This window comes from Anguilla rostrata, unplaced genomic scaffold (genome assembly GCF_018555375.3).
Source record: "Anguilla rostrata isolate EN2019 unplaced genomic scaffold, ASM1855537v3 scaf1057, whole genome shotgun sequence".
Taxonomy (NCBI): domain Eukaryota; kingdom Metazoa; phylum Chordata; class Actinopteri; order Anguilliformes; family Anguillidae; genus Anguilla; species Anguilla rostrata.
Window position 1 is genome coordinate 9,623 of NW_026986399.1, and position 21,513 is coordinate 31,135.

At 41.6% G+C, this 21,513-nt stretch overlaps 2 protein-coding genes across 2 annotated transcripts; both read right to left on the minus strand.

The window, feature by feature from the left end:
• Positions 1-1,529: 1,529 nt before the first annotated feature.
• LOC135247051 (E3 ubiquitin-protein ligase TRIM35-like) lies at positions 1,530-8,462 on the minus strand. The gene is made up of 7 exons (XM_064320352.1): positions 8,046-8,462; positions 5,594-5,689; positions 5,278-5,508; positions 5,122-5,144; positions 4,526-4,644; positions 1,960-2,354; positions 1,530-1,598 (listed from the first exon to the last, which is right to left on the minus strand). The coding sequence occupies exons 1-7, from the start codon at positions 8,448-8,450 to the stop codon at positions 1,530-1,532; spliced, it is 1,338 nt and encodes a 445-aa protein (XP_064176422.1). The 5' UTR covers positions 8,451-8,462.
• A 3,569-nt stretch (positions 8,463-12,031) lies between these two features.
• On the minus strand, positions 12,032-17,835 carry LOC135247052 (zinc-binding protein A33-like). Its single transcript, XM_064320353.1, has 5 exons — positions 16,599-17,835; positions 15,339-15,434; positions 15,012-15,253; positions 14,253-14,371; positions 12,032-12,799 (listed from the first exon to the last, which is right to left on the minus strand). Exons 1-5 carry the CDS (start codon positions 16,995-16,997, stop codon positions 12,279-12,281), a joined length of 1,377 nt encoding a protein of 458 aa, XP_064176423.1. The 5' UTR covers positions 16,998-17,835; the 3' UTR covers positions 12,032-12,278.
• Positions 17,836-21,513: the final 3,678 nt, after the last annotated feature.

Sequence of the window (21,513 nt, forward strand, 5' to 3'; positions counted from 1 at the left end):
TTCGTGCATCTCACTCACTGAAAGACTGCAGCCCGGACACAGAAATTCAGTAAAGCAATTTCTTCCCGAACATGAATTTGTCATTTGTATTTACAAGTATTTACATTATTTAAAGGAGTTTGCAGAAATGATTACGTTTGCTTCTATTGTAGCTTATGCTCACTTGCTGCATTATGAGTTATTCATTACATTACATTACAGGCATTTAGCAGACGCTCTTATCCAGAGCGACTTACACAACTTTTACATAGCATTTTACATTGTATCCATTTATACAGCTGGATATATACTGAAGCAATTTCGGTTAAGTACGTTGCTTAAGGGTACAACAGTAGTGTCCTACCCGGGAATCGAACCTGTCACCTTTCGGTTACAAGTCCAGTTCCTTACCCACTCCCATACAGTGGTTGGGAGAGGATGCCTGAACTCTTGTGTTTAAAAAATGTATTATGCAGTAAGTAGGTTTAAATATAACAGGATCTTTGTGAATAATAAGCATAAGTACATTCACTACGATGCACAAAAATAGGAGTTTCCTCCATGACAGATGAATAAAAAGATCAAGTACAATATGCACTCAGAAAAACGATTCCAGGCATTCAATGGAGTTAAGCAAGCACATCAACTTGGTTATATTTAAATAACAGATATTGAAGAGGTTTTATTTTATTTATTCAGAGTAATTACAATGAATATAGATCTGCTAATTCTCAAACTAGATTCAATCAGTTTAAAAATATGAGGATGGTTTATATATGGCTAATTCTAGATTATGAAACAAATATGTTATTTTGTATTCTAATATTATTGATTTAAAATTAGATTTATTTATAATAATTGCGGAAATCTAGTTATTTGTTTAATTCATGTTTGATTTATACATATGCATCACATATAAGTTTATTGTTTTGGCTTACATTAAAATTACTTAAACCAAATAGATAGAAATTTTATATGCTTTTTAAATGTATTGATTATGAACATTCGGTCTAAAGTGTGTGTAGAAAGTTGTTGGGAATTTGGAAGATTAAAATACTTTTTTTTTCTTGCACACAAGTGTGATTATTTACAAACAAAACAAAAATGCAACGGGTTATTGACCAAAATAATTACCAGAATTATCTTACAAGGCTCTGTTTCAAAATTCATCATTTTTTCCTCCACATCCTGAATAATGTTTTTATTTTACAGGTTTTTTAATTTAGAATTTTCTTTTTAATACAATTAATAATTCTAATTAATTCATTTATTCATTCATTTATTTTTGCAATAGTTAGCCTCATTTGTGCCTTTGGTCTGTAACACAATGAGGTACGTTTTTTTTATTTTAAATTTTGTAAATTTCTCAGATTGTGGGGTTTTTATATGTATTTGTTTAGACAGTGCTATTTTTATTTTAAATTTTTATTCTGGCATTGTATTCACCAGTGAATCTTACTTTGCTGCGGACAGACTCAGATTTGCAGCATTATCAGGGACTGGGCCTGTCGTGGCTGGGCCTGCTCCTGCCGGCCGAGAGGACAGGAAAGCTACGGCGTGCGGCTCCAGTGTGCGACCTTCATCTTCATCTTCGTCGATCCTAATGAGTTCCTGGAGGACTGTGAGTGTGACACACACGCGTAGGCGAAACTGCGAGCTGGGGCGAGGGATCATTCTTAACTTTGGGGGGAATCGTGGAAAGGGGAGCGAGCTGTCGGCTGAAGTTTTGACAGCATCCCGGTTGTTCCCGAGGCTATGCCCCCCCTTCACAGTTCCCCCGGGAGGTGGATTACTCAGCAATCTGAGATTCACCAGAGGGTCTCTGAGGCTTCTCTCTGACTCTCTGCTACCTTTGCTGCTTCTGCCCCAATTACCACCCCCCCCCTCCACCCCGGTATCATACGCATGCAGGCCCCCAGTCCCATCCCCATCTTTGATACCTCAGCTACAGGTACAGGTTGAGTGTTTTTTCACTCTTACAGCTTCAACCTTTGCCATTTCCTCTTCTATGGCTTGTTCCACAGCTTGGAGCATCTCGTTGGTGTAGCACTCCCCTACGTTCTGTTCCACCATCTGATCAATCGTGTTCAGCAGCGCTTTGATTTGAACGACGTTGCTTCTGACTTCATCGTCACCCTCAGTGGGGTTATTCCAGTATATGTTATCGATGACATGAAACCGGTTTCCACACTTTTGGACAAGTGTTTTCAGGTGGTCACGTTTATCCACAAACTGCTGGATGGTCTCGTTGTCCTCAAGCCGGTCTCCGTTGGTAAACAGGACAACAGCGTACTTCAGGGCCTCCTCCCCAAATGCTTCCAGAAGGTCTTCCACCACTCTCTTTTCCACCTGTGTCTGCCCCCTCACAGGCAGCACTAAGACAAAGGCATGAAGTCCAGGCGAATACATTGTGATGTACCTGGTTATGTCAGATCGTAGCCGTTCACCAATAAAAAAACAGCTCGGTGTGTTGATCACTGTGATTTTCCTCCCATCAACAGTCGCTGTTCCAGTCTCACATCGGACGGGATCAGAGTATGACAAATATGAAGCGTTGAACAACTCCTTTCCCAGAATGGTGTTGCCTGTGCTGCTCTTCCCCGCTCCTTTCTTTCCCAACAGGACAATCCTCAGATCAGCTGACCCTATAGAAATTTTTTTTTTTAAATAATCATAAAATACACAGAAGAATGTACACCAGGTGCAATGAATAACATGCTGGTGTCTGATGTGTATGCCCAATTTAAAGAAGGCTTTCACACTGACAGAAAACTTCCCAAAACTTCTGAAATCAGAACTATACATTTGTGCAGCTAGCTTCTGAAACCAGTTTTAGTTATCATTGCCCTTTATGGACCTTTACTAGACTTCTTTTTACAAATATAGGCATGTATATGTGTAATTTACACACTACAAACATGTTAACATGTTAGCTTGTCTTGAAATCATAGGTTATAAAACAGAACAGAAATGTTGTCTTTGGTGAATTGCCTTCCATTATACTTTTTGTGCTGCCTTATGACATTGAACTTTAAAAACAATTGGGGAGGGAGGGTGCAGAAAAAAAATTTTCTTCACAACTGAAAGTATTCTTCTGTCATCCACTACAGTGGTCTTCTGTGGACAACCAGGTTGTTTGCTATTGCTAAGCTCACCAGTGCATTCTTGCTTTTTAACAATGTATCAAACAGTTGATTTTGACACACTCAGTGTTTTGGGAATGCCTGATTTATTCAGATTTTTCGGCCTCACGGTGGCCTGTCTTACTGGCATTGGCACTTCTTTGGTTCTCATATTGAGAGACAACAGCAACAGACTCCAAATGCAAATGCCTCCCCTAAAATGAACTTTTTCCTCGCCTTCCTGTACATGAACTAATAATGCAACAACAAGCAGAAGAGGAAACAGCAGAGCAGCCAACTCTCTAATTACTTTTGGTCCCCCACAACAGGGAGATCATGTACTGTATAAAAAGAGCTGTAATTACTACACAGATCAACAAGTATGGAAGTATACCTTCACATTATAGCTGACTGTCTGGACTTTAACCTCACATTCATTGTCTAATTTCAATATCCAATGTGCTGAAGTACCAAGCCAAAACAACAAAAAATATCTGTCAAAATACTTAGGGGCTGCACAATGTATTATTGTATGTATTTTCCTTAATGAGAAACTAACTGTATAAGCATGTGTTGCTTCAATAATATTATTGACTCAATAATTTCCCCTAAATTGTGTACACTTGCTCAGTTTTGGAGATATGGTCAGGAGGCTAATATCAGACTGCTGCCACTACTGTTTTTTGGTACATTTTTCTTAGAGATTTTCCCCACCACCTCCTTCCCTTTTTAGTGACTATTGTTATTGATGAGCTACAGTATAATACACATATTTAAGCATATCCCAATTATAAACTACTACACAGCATGTAACTACATACAGGAATTTCCAAAATAAAGGTATCACTTTAAGTATTCACATGTAAGATAGGATAAATGATGACACAATACACTCATAATTTATTGTTAAAAATATTGTTAGTGTATCATGTTGTGAACTGTATCGTGTATTGTATTGAGTCATGAGCTTGTGTATCATTCCCTAGTGGACAGATCTGCAGAGAACCAGGACGGAAGAATGGAAACACTCTCCCAGTGAAGGAGTGTTTAAAAGTGTAGAGAGGAGTGTTGTTACTGGGGTCAGAGAATGAGACGTCAGCACTGATCTGCACAAAGGGAAACCACCAGACACAATGGGCTCCTAATGATATAAACTGGGTTTCACAAAAACAACCATTATAGCCTCAGATATACAGTATGTGTATAAGAGAGAGACAGAGAAGTACCCAATAATACAATCCCCTTGAATACAGTATCACTCTAAAGCAGAATTTTATTGTGAGCATCACTGAGACTCTTCACACCAGGGCTCTTACACAGACAGGACCAGTATGACTCTGACTGGCTTTATCAGCTTGTGGAAAGGATGCTGAAGATTCCCCCTGTACAGTGACAATGCAGAGCTCCCTGCCCCCAGTACTCACTGTATTGAACAGACCCCAGCATCTTCTCCCACACTCTGTACTTCAAATTGTCCAGGTGCTTGGCCACATCAATCAGCGCTCCGGAGACCTTCTCTGGATCCGCCAGTGTGCACTGGGCTCTGCAATAATATTCAGGAGTCACTTGTGCTGTGGGTGTGGCTTCATTACCATAAAAGATTATCAGCAACAACATCAGATCTTCATTCTACAAGAAAATGGCTCCATCCCTCCCAGCGTTCTGCCACACGCCCCACTGGCTGCCAGATATGAAGCAGCAGCCCAACCCCACTGAGGGACACACTAACAGGGGCATGGGGGGGGGGGGGGGGGGGAGGGATTTATAGTCAATCATGAATTACCTATTATCTGTATGACAATAATAATTATGCTAATCATTATGATTAACATAATATTAAAATAATCATTGTTTAATTTCATGTGAATGTAAGAATAACTTTTTTCCATCTGGTCCCATTTTACTCATCATTGGTGAAATGCTGCAGTACTTGTAAACTACCCCCTCACATTAAAAATGAAGAGAGAAAGGAAGAGGAGTTTAAAATATTGAATAGAGAGAAAGGCTAGAGTTTACATACCGTTTCTCTACTTCTCTACATCTCTGAAATAAATGAAGAACAGATTTTTATCACAATGCACAATACTCAGACTAATAAAACTGTATCAATGTAATATATTCCCATTTGAGTAAATTGATAAATATGTTTCATGTGTAATTATGACACATGACCTACCTGCAGGAATGAGACGTCTTCAGCACCCAGCTCCTGTTCTATGGCTCTGATTTGTTCTGAAAGGGATGATATCTCTTCTGTCATCTTCTCAATCTTCTTCTTCATCATCTGACTCTTCTGCATCTCTTCCTCCCTCAGTGCAGTGATCCTGGCTGCCTCTTCATCTTTCAGGAACTGCTGAAGTTTCTCAAACTCCATCTTTATCTGTCTCTCTGTGTGCTGGGCCTGGTTCTGGAATAAACATTATTCACCATCATTTCAGCACAATCCAGTGCTGCATTTTCAACACTGTGATTTAAAGGCCTCAGTACAGTACCTTGATGTGCTCTGCTGTTTGATCACAGATTAGTTTCACTGCATTGAAGGCTTTTAGCTTCTCCTGCAGTGGAGCCAGTGCAGTCCTGAGTTTCTCCTTGAAATAAATGACACTTTACTGAGGAAACAGACTGACAGTAAACTTCACTGCCTGCACAGACTGCACAAGAGCAGAAAGTATACAAGCCAAAAACTATGGTTTTCACACCATGAATGTGATAATTCTATGTAGAAAAATACTGGATAACAAAACATGTGTCTGAGCTGTTTATAAACTTTCCAAGTAAAATACATTAGAGTTCTCAATTATGTAGACATTAAATCATACCTATAGGAAGGTGTAATGATTATTTATTTTACACAAATGCCAATCATTTCTTCATTTTTGGTCTGTTGATATTGCTGTATATTTATTACACACACCTTTCATTATGGTAAAAAGGAAAGTTGGAAAATATTGTATCAAAATCAGTTTATAAATGCAGTCGATCCGTAATCTGTGCCTGGACTGTAGCTATCATTTTAACTACAGTCACTTAATTAAAATGAAAAGATTGTTAAAGTTTTGTTTATTGTTATTCATCTCATTACAAATGGGTGTAAGAAAACAAAGAAAATACATTTCCCCAGGGACCACAGTGCAGTATAAGAACAGCCATAAACAATTAAAAATAAGAATTAATCCAGGAATGAAAATTATAAAAAATAGAAAAGGCACTGAACAATAATTAATTGACATCTAATCAGAAAAATCTGGTTATAAATGCAGCATATCCATAATTTGTGCCAGTACTACAAATATGGAATCCCTGAGTTAAAAATGTATGAAATCATGTGATCTGGCAACCCCCTCTCCTTACTGGATCTGCTCATTCACACTCAGAACCACTGATACGTGCTAAAGCTACAGTGTCTGGAGCCATAAACCTGAAATGAAGTAAATGACACTGCTGGTCTTGCTATGCTGCTCAATCCAGCTAATTCAGCTAATGACATCAGCTCCCCTCCAGCTTCACTAGCTAGCAGCAGCACATCAGGTTCTAGCAGCGCTACATTTGGACCAGACCCTCCACTGCAAACTCCACCAGAGGATCTTGGTACAAGAAAAACCAGGTGAAAGAGGACAAGTATCAAAGCTACTTTTTAGTGGGAAAATGCTCTTTTGTAAGTGACTGGTGGCACAGGAGAGACTGACTGGAATACACAGTAAAAGCAGATGCAGTTTCTGTTTCCCTTCTGAGAAATTCAGATCATTGTGTGCAAATGGCTTTCATAAACATGCAGGCTCTAAAGAGCATCTGACATGCGAGGCCGTTCGGAGGGAACAAGAGAAACGCTCTGAGACAGAAACAGAAATTTCAGGAAATTGATAAACACTAAGCAGCCTTCGAGAAATAAATATTACGTGGCATCTATAATTGATATTTTGCTATTCCTGGTTACAAACCAGCTACCTTTGAGATAGTATGTTAGAGAAGAGGAGTGGACTTTTCCTACATTTGAGTACGTGATTTGAAAGGATCTACAGTTTGCCAAAGTCACAAAACCAATACCTCACAACACTACCTGCATAAGACATGACATACAAAATGAAAACATAGTACCAATCAGCAATGTAGTAACATATGTAATTTTGAGTGAAATAGCCTCACAGTGGCTCACAATCAAAGTCAATGGGACCTGTGATTTCACAGAATGTGCAAATATTTCTTTTGCCCTCAAACTGTTTAGTCTTTGGTTACATCCTACCCCAAAGTGGCCCACTGAAAACTTTAATACACGAATCCAGCCAATCATGTTGCAGTGGAGGCTTTACACAGTGCTGGGAGGTACAATAATTATGCCAAACTGGTTTTGATAGTGTGTTATTTACGCCCACTGAAGAGTCATATAGGGATTATTGTGTGTGTTTATTAAATTTCTCCTGCTTCGGGGACAATAGCCTAGCGGTAGTTATGTTATCTTCTCCACTTTATTTTCTGTATACATCACCGGTACAGAAACATGTTGGTACAAATTGACTGTGGTGCAATATTCATACTTTCCAGTGTCATATTGGTTTAGAGAGTCAGCTGTCCGAGATAAACTTTAAAACAGGCTCAATAGAAATTCAAATATAACACTGCCATCTAGACCCATGTAAAAAAAACAGTGCACTACTAATTTTAAGAATGTTCCCCCACTGAATGACATCTGACGCTGGCTTTGCCCCGCCCTCTTGTCTCTCTCTGTCAGTCATGTGACACATAGTATGGAACTCAAACTGCAGCCATGCCTGAGAACTATGGTGACTTTATACTGTTCTTTAATGAAATCCCAATAATACTTAATCCCAATGAATTTACCAAAGAAAAGATTAAAGCATACATAATTTGATACTATGTGTAAAACTGAAAATTCTCACAAAGCATAAAAAATGAGATAAAATGTGAATTACGTAGTCTGACAGTTACCTTATACTCTTCGGCAGCCTCCTGAACTGGGCGCATTTTGTGGTTTTCATGTTTTTTTGAAGTTTGGCAGATAACACAGACGGGTATTTGATCCTCCAAACAGAAGAGTTTGAGTTTCTCACTGTGCAGACTGCAGAGCACTTCAGATCCTGCTTTAGCTCTCTGACTTCTCTCCTTTAAGAACGCCTCACAGGTATTCCTCAGAGACAGGCTAGGGTGAGGTGGATCCATAGAAGATCTTCTCCTGCAAACTGGGCACTCCTGAGATCCCTTCTGTTCCCAGTGCTGCTGCAGACAGGCCTTACAGAAGCTGTGACTGCATCTCAGGACAACAGGATCCCTGAATATTTCAGAGCACACAGGACAGGAGAGCTCCTCTTCCAAGGGAGAAGATCCTGACGCCATTCTGTCTCAGAGCTAGAGCACGTCTTATGCCAACTAATAGAACTAGAAATCTTAATAGAGAGTTATACCCAGATCCAGGGGAGGGATTTACAGAAAACAGCAGGTAGGTATGTACTACAGGCAAAACAGGTTTTCTCTGCAGATTAAAATCTCACAGCGTGACCTCACCTGGCGTTGGTTATTTCCAGGTTTCCCTCCCCTCCCCCACTCCACAATTTTCTGTTTACTTGATGTTTCCTCTTTGTCATTGATCTTAACGTAGGGAGGTGAACAGTTTTATCTGCACAGCCAAGTGCAATCCTGAATCCAGACTATAATCCAATGTTCAAATTCATGAAATGTTTGAAATAAAGTGTACAGTCTCTCTAAAATAATCTATTTTATTTTAAATCTATTTTTTAATGATTTGGTTCTCTGCTCTGCCAAATAAAAGGTTACTTTTAGGTGACTTTTACACACAGGCTACAGTGAACAGGAATTCTCCCCAACACTGAACTCTGGCTTTTGTTTCTCCGTCATTTCAGTTTGAGAGTTGCCCCACCCTGATTATTAAAATAGCTGCATAATGAATCCATTTTTTCTATCCACACTCAAAGTGCTGCAATCTGCTTGTGAGAACTGCTTCCCTCTTCCTGTTGGACACACCAGAGCGGCAGAGTGAGGGGATCCAGTAGGGGGCAGTATTGTGCAGCTGAGGTCTGTGTGCAGCTGATTGGCCAGCACTTCCAGGGCCCTTTCACAGCTTGCCTGAGTGTCTGATTCAAACAGAAGAGTGACCACAGGGGAGGAATCAGACTTCTCTGAGTCAATGAGCTACAGCACCTGGCTGCATTTCCAGACCCAGATGAATTTGAGCTGTTTTCTTTCTGTAATGTGTACCATCAGTAACCATGCAGTGCTGGTCCATGATGCAGGTAAGCAGTGAAAAGCTCTGATCACCCTGCAGTGCTCTGAGACTCAGGCTGCGTCCGAATAGTCTTTTTTTGCTTAGGAAGGTTCCTAACTGAGTGAAATGACCCGGAAGTATCTAAGTGGCAGCCATGGTAAGAGCTGTTCGAATTCTCTAAATGCTAAGGAAAGGTGCTTCAACACTTCCTACCGTATCTCCTTTAGCATAGGGCACACTGGACTGTCCTTTACGAAGAAAAGGAGATAATGCCGTCCCACAATTCTTTACGGCAGCAACATTTAAAGCGAAGCACCATTCGGCCGTTTACGAAAACAAACGGTCAACGTGACTGAGTTGTGTGGTGGTTCCTAAGCTATTATATGCATAGGCATAATCAGCATATTAACCATAACACAGAAGTCTGTCTTTCAAGAAAAAGGGATACGAGACATTTTTAGCCAAATGATGTTTTTAAGTCAACATGTTTGAAACTTAAGAATGATGATATGTACAGTAGTAGATTTGTAGGCCTAACATGTTATGCCTATCTTGCATTAAATTTAATCATACAATCATACTGATTGGGATTCATGTCGATAAATATGAGTCGACAGGAGGGTGAGCATGAGAAACCATTCTCAATGTTATAACCATTTCGTTTCAATTTTGTAACTGGTAGCCTATATTCCTTTTTTATTTCAATTCCACCCTTGGTAATGAAGTAATATTTTTCACCGGGTTGTCCACATTTATATAGCCTGCATGAAACAACACAGTAAGAACGCACAGGGCAAAGTATCTAAAATGCGCTTTTAGTAGTCCATCTTCGGAACATTGTAGTTTTACCATGGCAGACCCACGTCAATAACATCTGCCGTCGCATAATTATGTAGCTTAGTGTAAGTGCAGTCGGATTCATGACACTTGTTACATGTTGCTCCATCCCAGCACCTTTTGGTAATTTGCATTCGTCCTAATACTGTAGCTTATTCTTCTGCCTAGTTGGCTTTGCAGAGGTTAGGTCCGAATAGCGTTCACTGTGTGAACCAAACTGTGTTCTTGGCTAGAAATAGCTGTACAACATAAGTATTGTATCTTACCGAACCTGTGTTTAGCAGTTGTCTATGACCATGAAATGCACTTTTTGTACGTCGCTTTGGATAAAGGCTTCTGCCAAATAAATGTAATGTAATGTAATGTAATGGATTCTCTTAGCACCGCGGTTGTCTTTTCCTAAGTCCTTTTGAATCCTCATTCACATCTGTCCTTAACCTCATGACGTTTTTCATCGAGGTCAAGGAAAAGTGGTCAGGAAAAGACATCATTTTTTTGACTATTCGGACGCAGCCTCAGTCTCTCCTCTGTACTCAGGGTACTGTGGTGAGCTAATGCTCTTCTGGTAGTCGAGGGGTTTCACAAAACTGTCACAGTCTGAAGGACACACCACACACACACACACACACACACACACACACACACACAACAACACACACACACACACACACACACACACACACACACACACACACACACACACACACACACACACACACACACACACACACACACACACACACACACACACCACACACACACACACACACACACACACACACACACACACACACACACACACACACACACACACACACACACACACACACACACACACACACACACACACACACACACACACACACACACACACACACACACACACACACACACACACACACACACACACACACACACACACACACACACACACACACACACACACACACACACACACACACACACACACACACACACACACACACACACACACACACACACACACACACACACACACACACACTCTCTCTCTCTCTCACACACACACACACACGCACACACACACACACACACACACTTAATAGTGGGCTTTCTTCCGGCAAGCCCACTCTTGCTATCTTTCATATTTCTTATTATTATCTGCACTTTCTGCTACAACCACCGATACAGATGTATGGACACACGGAGGACAACAAATAACGTTACAGAGGTGAGGGCATGCCATATAGTTAGCCAAGTTCTACTCATGACACTTTTAGGATATGACTAATCCCTGGAACATAATCGCTACTTGCTGATCCCCGGCTGTATCTGTAACGCTACGGTGCGCTGTGGGTCTGGACGGTTTCGTGCTTCTTCTGGGCTATGCGCCCTCATTGAAATGCATTGAGGCTTGAGGAGTGTCAGTTGGAATTTGAAGCAAGCCCACACAATTCCTTCAGGAATTGTAACCTATCTAGTTCTATAATTGAACCTCTAACCACAAGCAAGCCACAAAATCACACAAAACCACAAACCGCTCCACTGCTGAGAGTAGCAGGTGAGACAGGAGCCCTAGTGCTCTCTCACTGCACACACCTGGTAGAGCCAGGGCTTCACCCAACATCTCAGCACAGCTTCAGTCGCCCTCTATTGGACAGGGTGAGTATGACCACAGACATTTCCCTCACTCTCAGTTCACAGCACTATCCAGGGGGCACTGGGCTTATCCACTTCTCTCACTTGATCTGCTGAATTCAGTTTAAACTGAACCCAAACCCAGAGTATGAGGGGAATATTTGTCTCTGTCTGTGTTCATACTGCACAGGAGAGAGAGAGACTTACCTCATCACACACCTAGGAGACACACTGGTGACGGGTCAGGAAAAGAGCAGCACTCTGGAGTGATTCCACTGGTGCATTTATTACACCTCAACTGATTACACACAAACCAGTTCCAACATTGACATCATGAGGTTACAGAGGGACATTCATCATGAACTGCTGCAGACATGGATCTATATTTTTAAATAATTAAAGAAAACATCGTAATTGATTAATGAGAAAAAAATATCTAAGTGAAAGAAGCAGCCTGTTCAACTGATCCTTGCACACAAACCACAGCACTATTCCACTCTTACAGACACCTTCAGTGGACAGATCTGCAGAGAACCAGGATTGAAGAATGGAAACACTCTCTCAGTGAAGGAGTGTTTAAAAGTGTAGAGAGGAGTGTTGTCACTGGGGTCAGAGAATGACACCTCCCCCCTGTCCCAGTCCAGCTGCACTCTGACCCTCTGGAGTTCCCTCTGCACAGCGAGGGCTGTACGTGGGGAGGTCAGGGCTCTGTATATCCCACTGCGCAGCCCTATACCCCACACTCCTCCTGCTGGGCTTGGATACACAGACCCTTTCCTGCTGAAGGACTCTTTAGCCACACCCACCGCCCAGGCCTCACCCCCCACTTCTACATCCCAGCAGTGTCTCCCGGAGCTGAATCCCTCAGAGCCCAGCACACACCGCCACACATCAAATCTCTCTGGATTATCAGGAACCTGCTGTCTCTCACCACTGAGTTTCACACTGGTCAGATCCTCAGACAGTGGGAGTTTGGGATGTGCTGTGTTTGGGTCCAGAGTCACAGGAGCTGAAGGGACAGAGAATGAGACGTCAGCACTGATCAGCATAAAGAGAAACCATCAGACACAATGGGCTCCTAATGATATAAACTGAGTTTCACAAAACCATTATACAGAATCATTATAGCCACAAAAATACTGTACAGCCCAAAAGTATTTGGCCACCTGTACTTTTTTTTAACTAGGTAGCAAATAATATATGCACATTTAATGAATAACAAACCAAAGTAGTTTTCTTTTTCAATTTCTACCTACAATAACTCAAAAAGTTGACTTACTTAAAAATAATCTTAGACACGACTTTCCTCGAAATAGCCTCCTTTGGCTTTAACTACAATTAAATTAATAATTGGCAGTCTGTCCATTCAGTTTGCTGAAGGGAGGAGAGTTCTCTCTATCATAACTATAAGTCTGTGCAACACTAAATTCCCAGGCCTTGCAGCAGGGCCCCTCGGTCTCCAGGCACCAAACCTCCCAAGGACAAGAATAAACTATTATTTCTGACTTGTTTAAGACTAAGTGGTCGTTGTGTGCATATTCAGGAATCATGCTATATGACTAGACATAGCCAATCATTTACTTTGTTAAATCTTACTTTACGATTATGTATTAACCACATACCAATTAGACACAGAATTATGTATGTTATCGTTAGAACACTTTTTTCTATTAAAAGCAGGGACCGTCCCTGTCTTCTTCAGTTCTGGCTTATCCATCTTGTTGTGTGTAGGTAGCGAACTCTTTCTGCAGAAATAAATCCTATATCTTATATGGATATACCTCGCCATGCTGGTTATTCTAAGGGGAGAATTTTCTCTGCTCAACATTGCAAAGTAGGTGGAGGGGAAGGAGAGCCTAATATCCTAGCCTGTGGTGCCAGTAAGCCCCGCATATCTAAACCTAACTCCTCCTTTGCCATATTTCTTGCAGCTTTACTGCTTATTTTACTTACACTCCAGCCCAACAGTTTTAGGCTAACTGCAATTTAAGCTAAAATAAGATTTGGGCGGGAAGGTCGTGCAGTGGGTAGCACTGACACCTCACAGCAAGAAGATCCTGGGTTCGAATCTCGGCTTGGGGCCTTACTGAGTGGAGTTTGCATGTTCTCTGCGTGGGTTTCCTCCCACAGTGCAAAGACGTGCAGGTAGGCCGATCGGAGACCCTAAATTGCCCATAGGTATGAGTGTGTGAGTGAATGGTGTGTGTGCCCTGCGATAGATTGGCGGCCTGTCCAGGGTGTATTTCTGCCTCTCACCCACTGCGACCCTGCTCAGGATAAGCAGGTATGGATAATGGGTGGATAGATAAGATTTCACTCAAATGAATTACCCAATGAGATTAAGGACTGGTGCTCAGTCTCATCACTCCAGGGCTCTTACACAGACAGGACCAATATGGAAAGGATGCTGAAGATTCCCCCTGTACAGTGACAATGTGGAGCTCCCTGTCCCCAGTACTCACTGTATTGAACAGTCCCCAGCATCTTCTCCCACACTTTGTACTTCAGATTGCCCAGGTGCTTGGCCACATCAATCAGCGCTCCTGAGACCTTCTCTGGATCCCCCAGTGTGCACCGGGCTCTGCAATAATATTCAGGAGTCACTTGTGCTGTGGGCGTGGCTTCATTACCATAGAAGCAGCAACATCAGATCTTCATTCTATAAGGAAATGGCTCCATCCCTCCCAGCGTTCTGCCACACAGCCCCACTGGCTGCCAGATATGAAGCAGCCCGACCCCACTGAGGGACACACATGCACAGGAGGGGGGCAATTTGTATTCTATCATTGATTACCTATTTTCGTATGATGATTATAATGATGTTATAATTATTATGATGTTAATCATTGTTATTAATATAATATAAATGTAATCATCATCTCATAACACATTTAGGTATGAATGTAACATTGTTTTTTTCATTTTTTCCATCTGGTCCCATTTTACTCATCTTTGCTGAAATGCTGCAGTACTTGTAAACTACCCCTCATATTTAAACTGAAGAGTGAAAGGAAAAGGAGATTAAAAGATTGAATAGAGAGAAAGGCTGGAGTTTACATACCGTTTCTATATATCTTTGTAGCTCTGAAATTAGAGAATAAGAGTTGATTTTAATCACTATAACCAATACTCATTAAAACTATTAAAGACTATTAAAACTGCATCAATATAATACATTCCCATTTGAGTATTCATAAACATGATTTATGTGTGATTATGACACATGACTTACCTGCAGGAATGAGATGTCTTCAGCTCCCAGCTCCTGTTCTATGGCTCTGACTTGTTCTGAAAGGGTTGATATCTCTTCTGTCATCTTCTCAATCTTCTCCATCATCAGCTGACTCTTCCGCTCCTCTTCCTCCCTCAGTGCAGCGATCCTAGCTGCCTCTTCATCTTTTAGGAACTGCTGAAGTTTCTCAAACTCCATCTTTATCTGTCTCTCTGTGTGCTGGGCCTGGCTCTGGAATAAACATTGTTCACCATCATTTCAGCACAATCCACTGCTGCATTTTCAACACTGTGATTTAAAGGCTTCAGTACAGTACCTTGATGTGCTCTGCTGTTTGATCACAGATTAGTTTCACTGCATTAAAGGCTTTTAGCTTCTCCTGCAGTGGAGCCAGTGCAGTCCTGAGTTTCTCCTGGAAAGAAATGACAGAGTCCACACTTTACTGAAAACACAGACTGACAGTAAACTTCACTGCCTACACAAACAGCACAAGAGCGCCTGATCAGACAGAGAGGAGCCAGAATGGAGACTTACGGCACGGCATGTGTAAAATCAATGTGTTCACTGAGACACGTATCAGTGTGTTGACAATTCTCTATGACACGATATGCCAGGTGAACAGGTATTATAGTTAGGTTATTATAGTTACAAACTATTAATTTTTAATCCGCCTTATTGTCAGTCAATTCATAGACATTATATTGTGTTCTTCCAAAAGTAAATTATTACCATTTAATTACTTATAGACCTGTCAGACATGTAATTCACTATTTGGCCGTTCTCAGCCATAGGAAGCTTCAAAGTGTTCAGCCAGCATAGCCTGGAGATAAGGACCTGGGGGGTTACCTTCTGAGGGTGAATCTGTGAGTCTATGCTATTCTGGCTTTCTTTGAATTAAGTCAGTTAGGTTTGGGAAACTTGGAAGGAAGTAGTTGGTAACAGTTGGAAGTGGGCATCTAAGTCCTGCATCTAGGTCTGCCATTCTAAATTTCATCTCTGGTTCCTTTGGACTATTCTGCTGTCTTTTGGTTTCAGCATTTTGGATTACTTTTGGTCAAAAGCTGTGGTTTGGTATCTTCTCTCATTCATTTCTTGTGTGATATCCATGTCTGTAGCCTTTGTTAATTGTTTTAAGGTAGTTGAACTTCGTCTATAGATTGGGACGTGAATATTTGTTGTAATTTAATACATTTCTTAATTTTCATCTGGGTGTGAGTTGTACATTTGGATAAAGGTCAATCCAAACAGATTGCTTTGCCTATCAATGAATTCGGCAATTTGATAATTATTTTCTTTGATAATAATTACCAAATTGAATCAAATGAATGTATTTTACATGTTGGGTAAGTGAGGTGTTTTAGCTGTTGATGCACTGGGTTCGGTATTCAGAAAGCCAAACGTCAAACAAGTATGTTAACGGTGAAAACTGCTGGGTTCAGAAAATAAAAAATATTTAAATGAATCCTCACCTTGCTGACAGACTTAATTTGCTTTTAAATTTTAGGTTGTCAGTTAATTATTAGTGAATATATTGTTCTGTACTTTGCAGTTTTTAAAAAGAGAAGGATTTACTTACCTTATATTTCAGAGCAGCCTCCTCTATTGGACAGAAGTTGTGATTTCTGTGTTTTTCTCTTAAACAGTCAACACAAATGGGGTCATCATCATCCAAACAGAAGAGTTTGAGTTTCTCACTGTGCAGTCTGCAGAGTTCAGATTTAGCTTTTTCTCTCTGACTTCTCTCCTGTAAGAACGCCTCACAGGCATTCCTCAGAGACAGGCTAAGGGGAGGCCGATCCTTAGAAGATCTTCTCCTGCACACTGGGCACTCCCGAGATCCCTTCTGTTCCCAGTACTGCTGCAGACAGGCCTTACAGAAGCTGTGACTGCAACTCAGGACAACAGGATCCCTGAAGATTTCAGTGCACACAGGACAGGAGAGCTCCTCTTCCAGGAGAGAAGATCCAGACGCCATTCTGTCTCAGTCTGTTCTGAGCTCAGTAATGATTCCTGCTAAATCCAGTAGCTTAAGTTTCAGTTTCACTCACTGCTGTTACTCAAACGGCAGGTAAAAAAGCCTCTTTAACCTCCTCTCAAATCTCTGTTCTTCTTCTCAGTCTCGCATTGTTTTTCCCTCCAATACATTTTTTTCTGAAATTCATTAAATTCTGGAAAACATACATTAGAATCTTTTTAAAAGGTCCACGATGTAACTAAAGCTTTACCTGTGAGAAACTGTACTTTGCTCTTCCTGTTAGACACACCTGATAATCAAACAGCACTTCTTGCAGGCTCAGCATTATACCACTGAGGTCTGATTGGCTGATCTGCCAGCAGTTCTACACTAGCCCTGTTCCTCAGGTTCTGTCAGTTCTCTCATGTGTGTTAATCCAAAGGGAATCTCATTCTCCAGCTAATCACAAGCATACACCCTCCCTTACAAACATCATTGAAACACAAATCCAGAGTTTGAGTCCACAATCTATTACTCGTTGTAGTATCATAGTATCATCACTTATCAAGCTAATGGAGAGAGCTGGGCTTTAGAACAGCTCAATAATCAATCAAAATGTATTTATATAGCAAATTTCATAAACAATTGTCACAATATGCTTCAGTACTACAGTATGCCACAGTAGCAACCAGAGTACAGACCCAGGCGTAAACTCCCTCAGGAGCAAACCTAAAGCAACTGTGGCAAGGAAAAACTCCCTGTGGCTGATGGGAAGAAACCTGGAAAGGAACCAGGCTCAAGGGGGAAACCCATCCTCCTCTGGTCAACTCATCTACAGCGTGTGACTGAAACGTTTGCTGCTGCGCTGGACAGATGGAGAACGGCTCTTGTATTTTGTGTCTTTAAAAGAGCAAGTCCAAAAAAAAAAATTCCTAAAAAAAAAAAAAAAAAAAAAAAAAAAAAATTTCCAATACGTGTAGCCACTTCTTAAAAACGGTTCGCCGCGCGAGGTCAAAATACCCTCTGTTAGCAAGATGATGGAGAGAGCTGTGGTTTAGAATAGGTTCAGAATGTGCGTGCCATGCAGACCAAAGGGTCTGCAGGACTTCTGTAAATGACAGACCTCTTATTTAGGAACGCAGCACAGTGCTCGGAGTGTGACTGGAGAACTGCTCATGCAGCGCTTACTCTACAGAAACACAGACACAGGCACCAAAAGTCAGAGGTTATGCACACTTTGTTCCTCACGGAGAAGAGCAGAAGCAGAAAATTCCAATGCAGGGCAGCTCCAAAACAATTGCCAACCATTCCTTTCTGAGGACAACGACGAAAACGAAGCAAAATTCAAAAACTCTGTATCAGTGTGTGCTCCCTGTCTCAGCACCAAACTGTGGGGAGAAACACACTTTTAAGCACCTGTGCTGATTAGCTAACGCAACCCAGGTGCATGTGCTCTCTCTAGCAGCCAGCGCAGCCGAGACCAATCTGCTTCTGGGGTGTACTGAATGCCACACCCCTCCCACCCCAGAATTAAACCGAAGGCTAATTCGGCTAACACCGAGACCGCTCCCTCGCGAGTTTTGGCTCCAAAACGGTCACATGCCAGCGTGACACCCTTCGGAGGGAGATGCGGAAATTTAAGGAAACACCGCTGGTTGCTGTAGCGGAAACAAAGCTAACAGAAATTTGAGCAATTCTCATTTCCAATGTTACAGTACTGTTCATTACAGGATATAGCCAGGATTCAATCAGCATTTGTTCTTCACTAACTATTTAAAAATGAAAAGCAATAATCACCCCCACGCCCGTTCACAAACACACTTTCTCCAGTTCAGCTAAAACTAGCCAATCCTGAATGCCAATGTTGTATCAACACCACTGAGATTTCGTTCTATGCCTATCTGTTCAACCAACAAAATTAACTGTATGCGTATAATCTTTCACACGATTGTTCTTCTTAATTTAGTCATTGTGAATTTCTTGAGGACTAATATACACTTTAATCTTTCTGCTTTCATTATTTTATAAGCGTCAATGATTGTAAATGCAATGACAATTCTTTCTCAAAAACCAAAAACAAAGGTATGGCTTTTAGGAAGCTACAATTATAGGGAGAAACATTTAATGTATTATAATGTAGTATAATGAAATGAATAAGTAAACTGTAGTTGGCTGTTCAAGGAGGTAAAGATACGCGATTGGAATGTGCCTTTTGACAACACTCTGACAATGCGTGATTCCAGACATCAAATTACTGTGTTTTTGACCGGATTGGTCTTCCATACTAGGAAAGGTGGTAAGGACGGAAAAAAGGAGCGATTGAATGCAGACCTGGTAGAGCCAGGGCTTCACCCAACACCTCAGCACAGCTTCTGTCGCCATCTTGTGGACATAGTGAGTATGACCACAGACATTTCCCTCACTCTCAGACTAGAGCTTGAAACGGGCCCAAAAACTTCAGCCTGACCCTACATGAGCCCGCATTCTATTCAGCCTGAGTCTAACCAGAGCCCGCGTGTTGCAGCGTTTTGGGACCTGAACCTGGTTTGACCCTGACTTTTAATAAGTGTATCAGTGCAGTAGACATGCCGTGGTTTGGGGTATCGCTGAAGTTCTGTTCAGAAAAGGTGTGATTGATGTCTGGATCAGATCAGTTGATGCACAGCGTGCATTCTACTGTCATAACGCTGATGCTCCTGTTTCATGGCTCCCATACTTAAGCAGGGCATCACAGAATTCACATTTTACGAACCCCACGCTTTTGTCTGCAGCTCGATCAAAAACTGTGTAAAAGTTTGTCCAGACCTGGGATTCTCCATTCGATGGCTGCTGCCTCGCTTCTTTCTCCCCTGACTATAACTTCTTTCTCCCCGGCTCTGAGGCGTCCATTCTGTCACTCACAGAGCTCAGCTTAGACTCGCTGGCCTACAACTGCCATCCAGCTCACACAGCGCTCTGTGCTCAAAATATAAAGGCCCAGCTACAAAGAGCAAAACCCCAACCAGACCAATAGAAACAGGCAGAATTAGGACCCGAACCGACCCAAACTCTCGGGTACTGGTCCGGTTTTATCAGGCTCAAGTGAAAATTACAAACTCACTCTCCGAGCTCACAGCACTTGCAGCGTAGTTAGCTAATCAGTATATCAGATCAGCTCATGTGAGTTTGAACTGAACACAAACCCAGCGTATGAGTGGCGTGTTTACCTCTGCCTGTGTTCATACTGCCCTAGAGGAGGAGACTTACCTCATCACACACCTGGGAGACACACTGGTGACGGGTCAGAAAAAGAGCAGCACTCTGGAGTGATTCCACTGGTGGATTTATTACACCTCAACTGATTACACACAAACCCACATACTTACACTACCACCATATAGCACAGGTATTACTCAGTGATAACATTGGGAAGTTATGTGAAAAGAAATTAGACACTTCTCATGGAAACACTACAGAACGTTTCAAATAAAATAATATTTTGTTGATGCTGTTTGACCAGCAAATATTTTAATGAATCCTGCTCAGATGTGATGGAATGCAGTTCTTTTAACCTGATTTTTACTGCAACATCATGAGATTTCAAAGTTACATTCATCATGAACTGCTGCAGAAATGGATCTATATTTCATAATTGATTCAATAAAATATTGTAAAAGATATGATCTGCAAATATACTCATTAATCTTGTCAAAGTGAAAGAAGCAGTCTGTTCACGTGATCCTTGCCCACAAACCTTGCCCACAGCACTATTTCACTCTTACATACACCTTCAGTGGACAGATCCGCAGAGAACCAGGAAGGAAGAATGGAAACACTCTCTCAGAGAAGGAGTGTTTAAAAGTGTAGAGAGGAGTGTTGGTACTGGGGTCAGAGAATGACACCTCCCCCCTGTCCCAGTCCAGCTGCACTCTGACCCTCTGGAGTTTCCTCTGCACAGTGAGGGCTGTAGTTGGGGAGGTCAGGGCTGCGTATGCCCCATTGATCAGCCATATACACCACAGTCCTCCTGCTGGGGTCAGATTCAAAGCGTTCCTGCTGATGGACTCTTTAGCCACACCCACCGCCCAGGCCTCACCCCCCACTTCTACATCCCAGCAGTGCCTCCCTGAGCTGAATCCCTCAGAGCCCAGCACAAACGGCCACTCATCAAATCTCTCTGGATTATCAGGAACCTGCTGTCTCTCACCACTGCGTCTCACACTGGTCAGATCCTCAGACAGTGAGAGGGTGGGATGTGCTGTGTTTGGGTCCAGAGTCACAGGAGCTGAAGGGACAGAGAATGAGACGTCAGCACTGATCTGCACAAAGGGAAACCGTCAGACAAAATGGGCTCCTGATGATATAAACTGGGTTTCACAAAACCATTATACAGAATCATTATAGCCACAAAAATACTGTACAGGCCAAACGTATTAGGCCACCTGTACTATTTTTTAAAACTAGGCAGCAAATAATGCATTTAATATATGCACATTTAATGAATAACAAACCAAAGTAGTTTTCTTTTTCAATTTCTACCTACAATAACTGAAAAAGT

What these genes read in the sequence shown, in the direction of transcription:
- LOC135247051 (XM_064320352.1), bottom strand. Translation starts at nt 8,450, where the DNA reads ATGGCGTCAGGATCTTCTCCCTTGGAAGAGGAGCTCTCCTGTCCTGTG. An exon ending in AGGCTGCCGAAGAGTATAAG is followed by an intron (nt 5,690 to 8,045) that starts GTAACTGTCAGA and finishes ATTTATTTCAAG; the next exon opens with GAGAAACTCAGGACTGCACT. An exon ending in GCTGGGGTCTGTTCAATACA is followed by an intron (nt 2,355 to 4,525) that starts GTGAGTACTGGG and finishes CCTTTGTCTTAG; the next exon opens with TGCTGCCTGTGAGGGGGCAG.
- LOC135247052 (XM_064320353.1), bottom strand. Translation starts at nt 16,997, where the DNA reads ATGGCGTCTGGATCTTCTCTCCTGGAAGAGGAGCTCTCCTGTCCTGTG. An exon ending in TTCCTGCAGGTAAGTCATGT is followed by an intron (nt 14,372 to 15,011) that starts GTCATAATCACA and finishes ATATTATTGCAG; the next exon opens with AGCCCGGTGCACACTGGGGG. An exon ending in GCTGGGGACTGTTCAATACA is followed by an intron (nt 12,800 to 14,252) that starts GTGAGTACTGGG and finishes CTGTCCCTTCAG; the next exon opens with CTCCTGTGACTCTGGACCCA.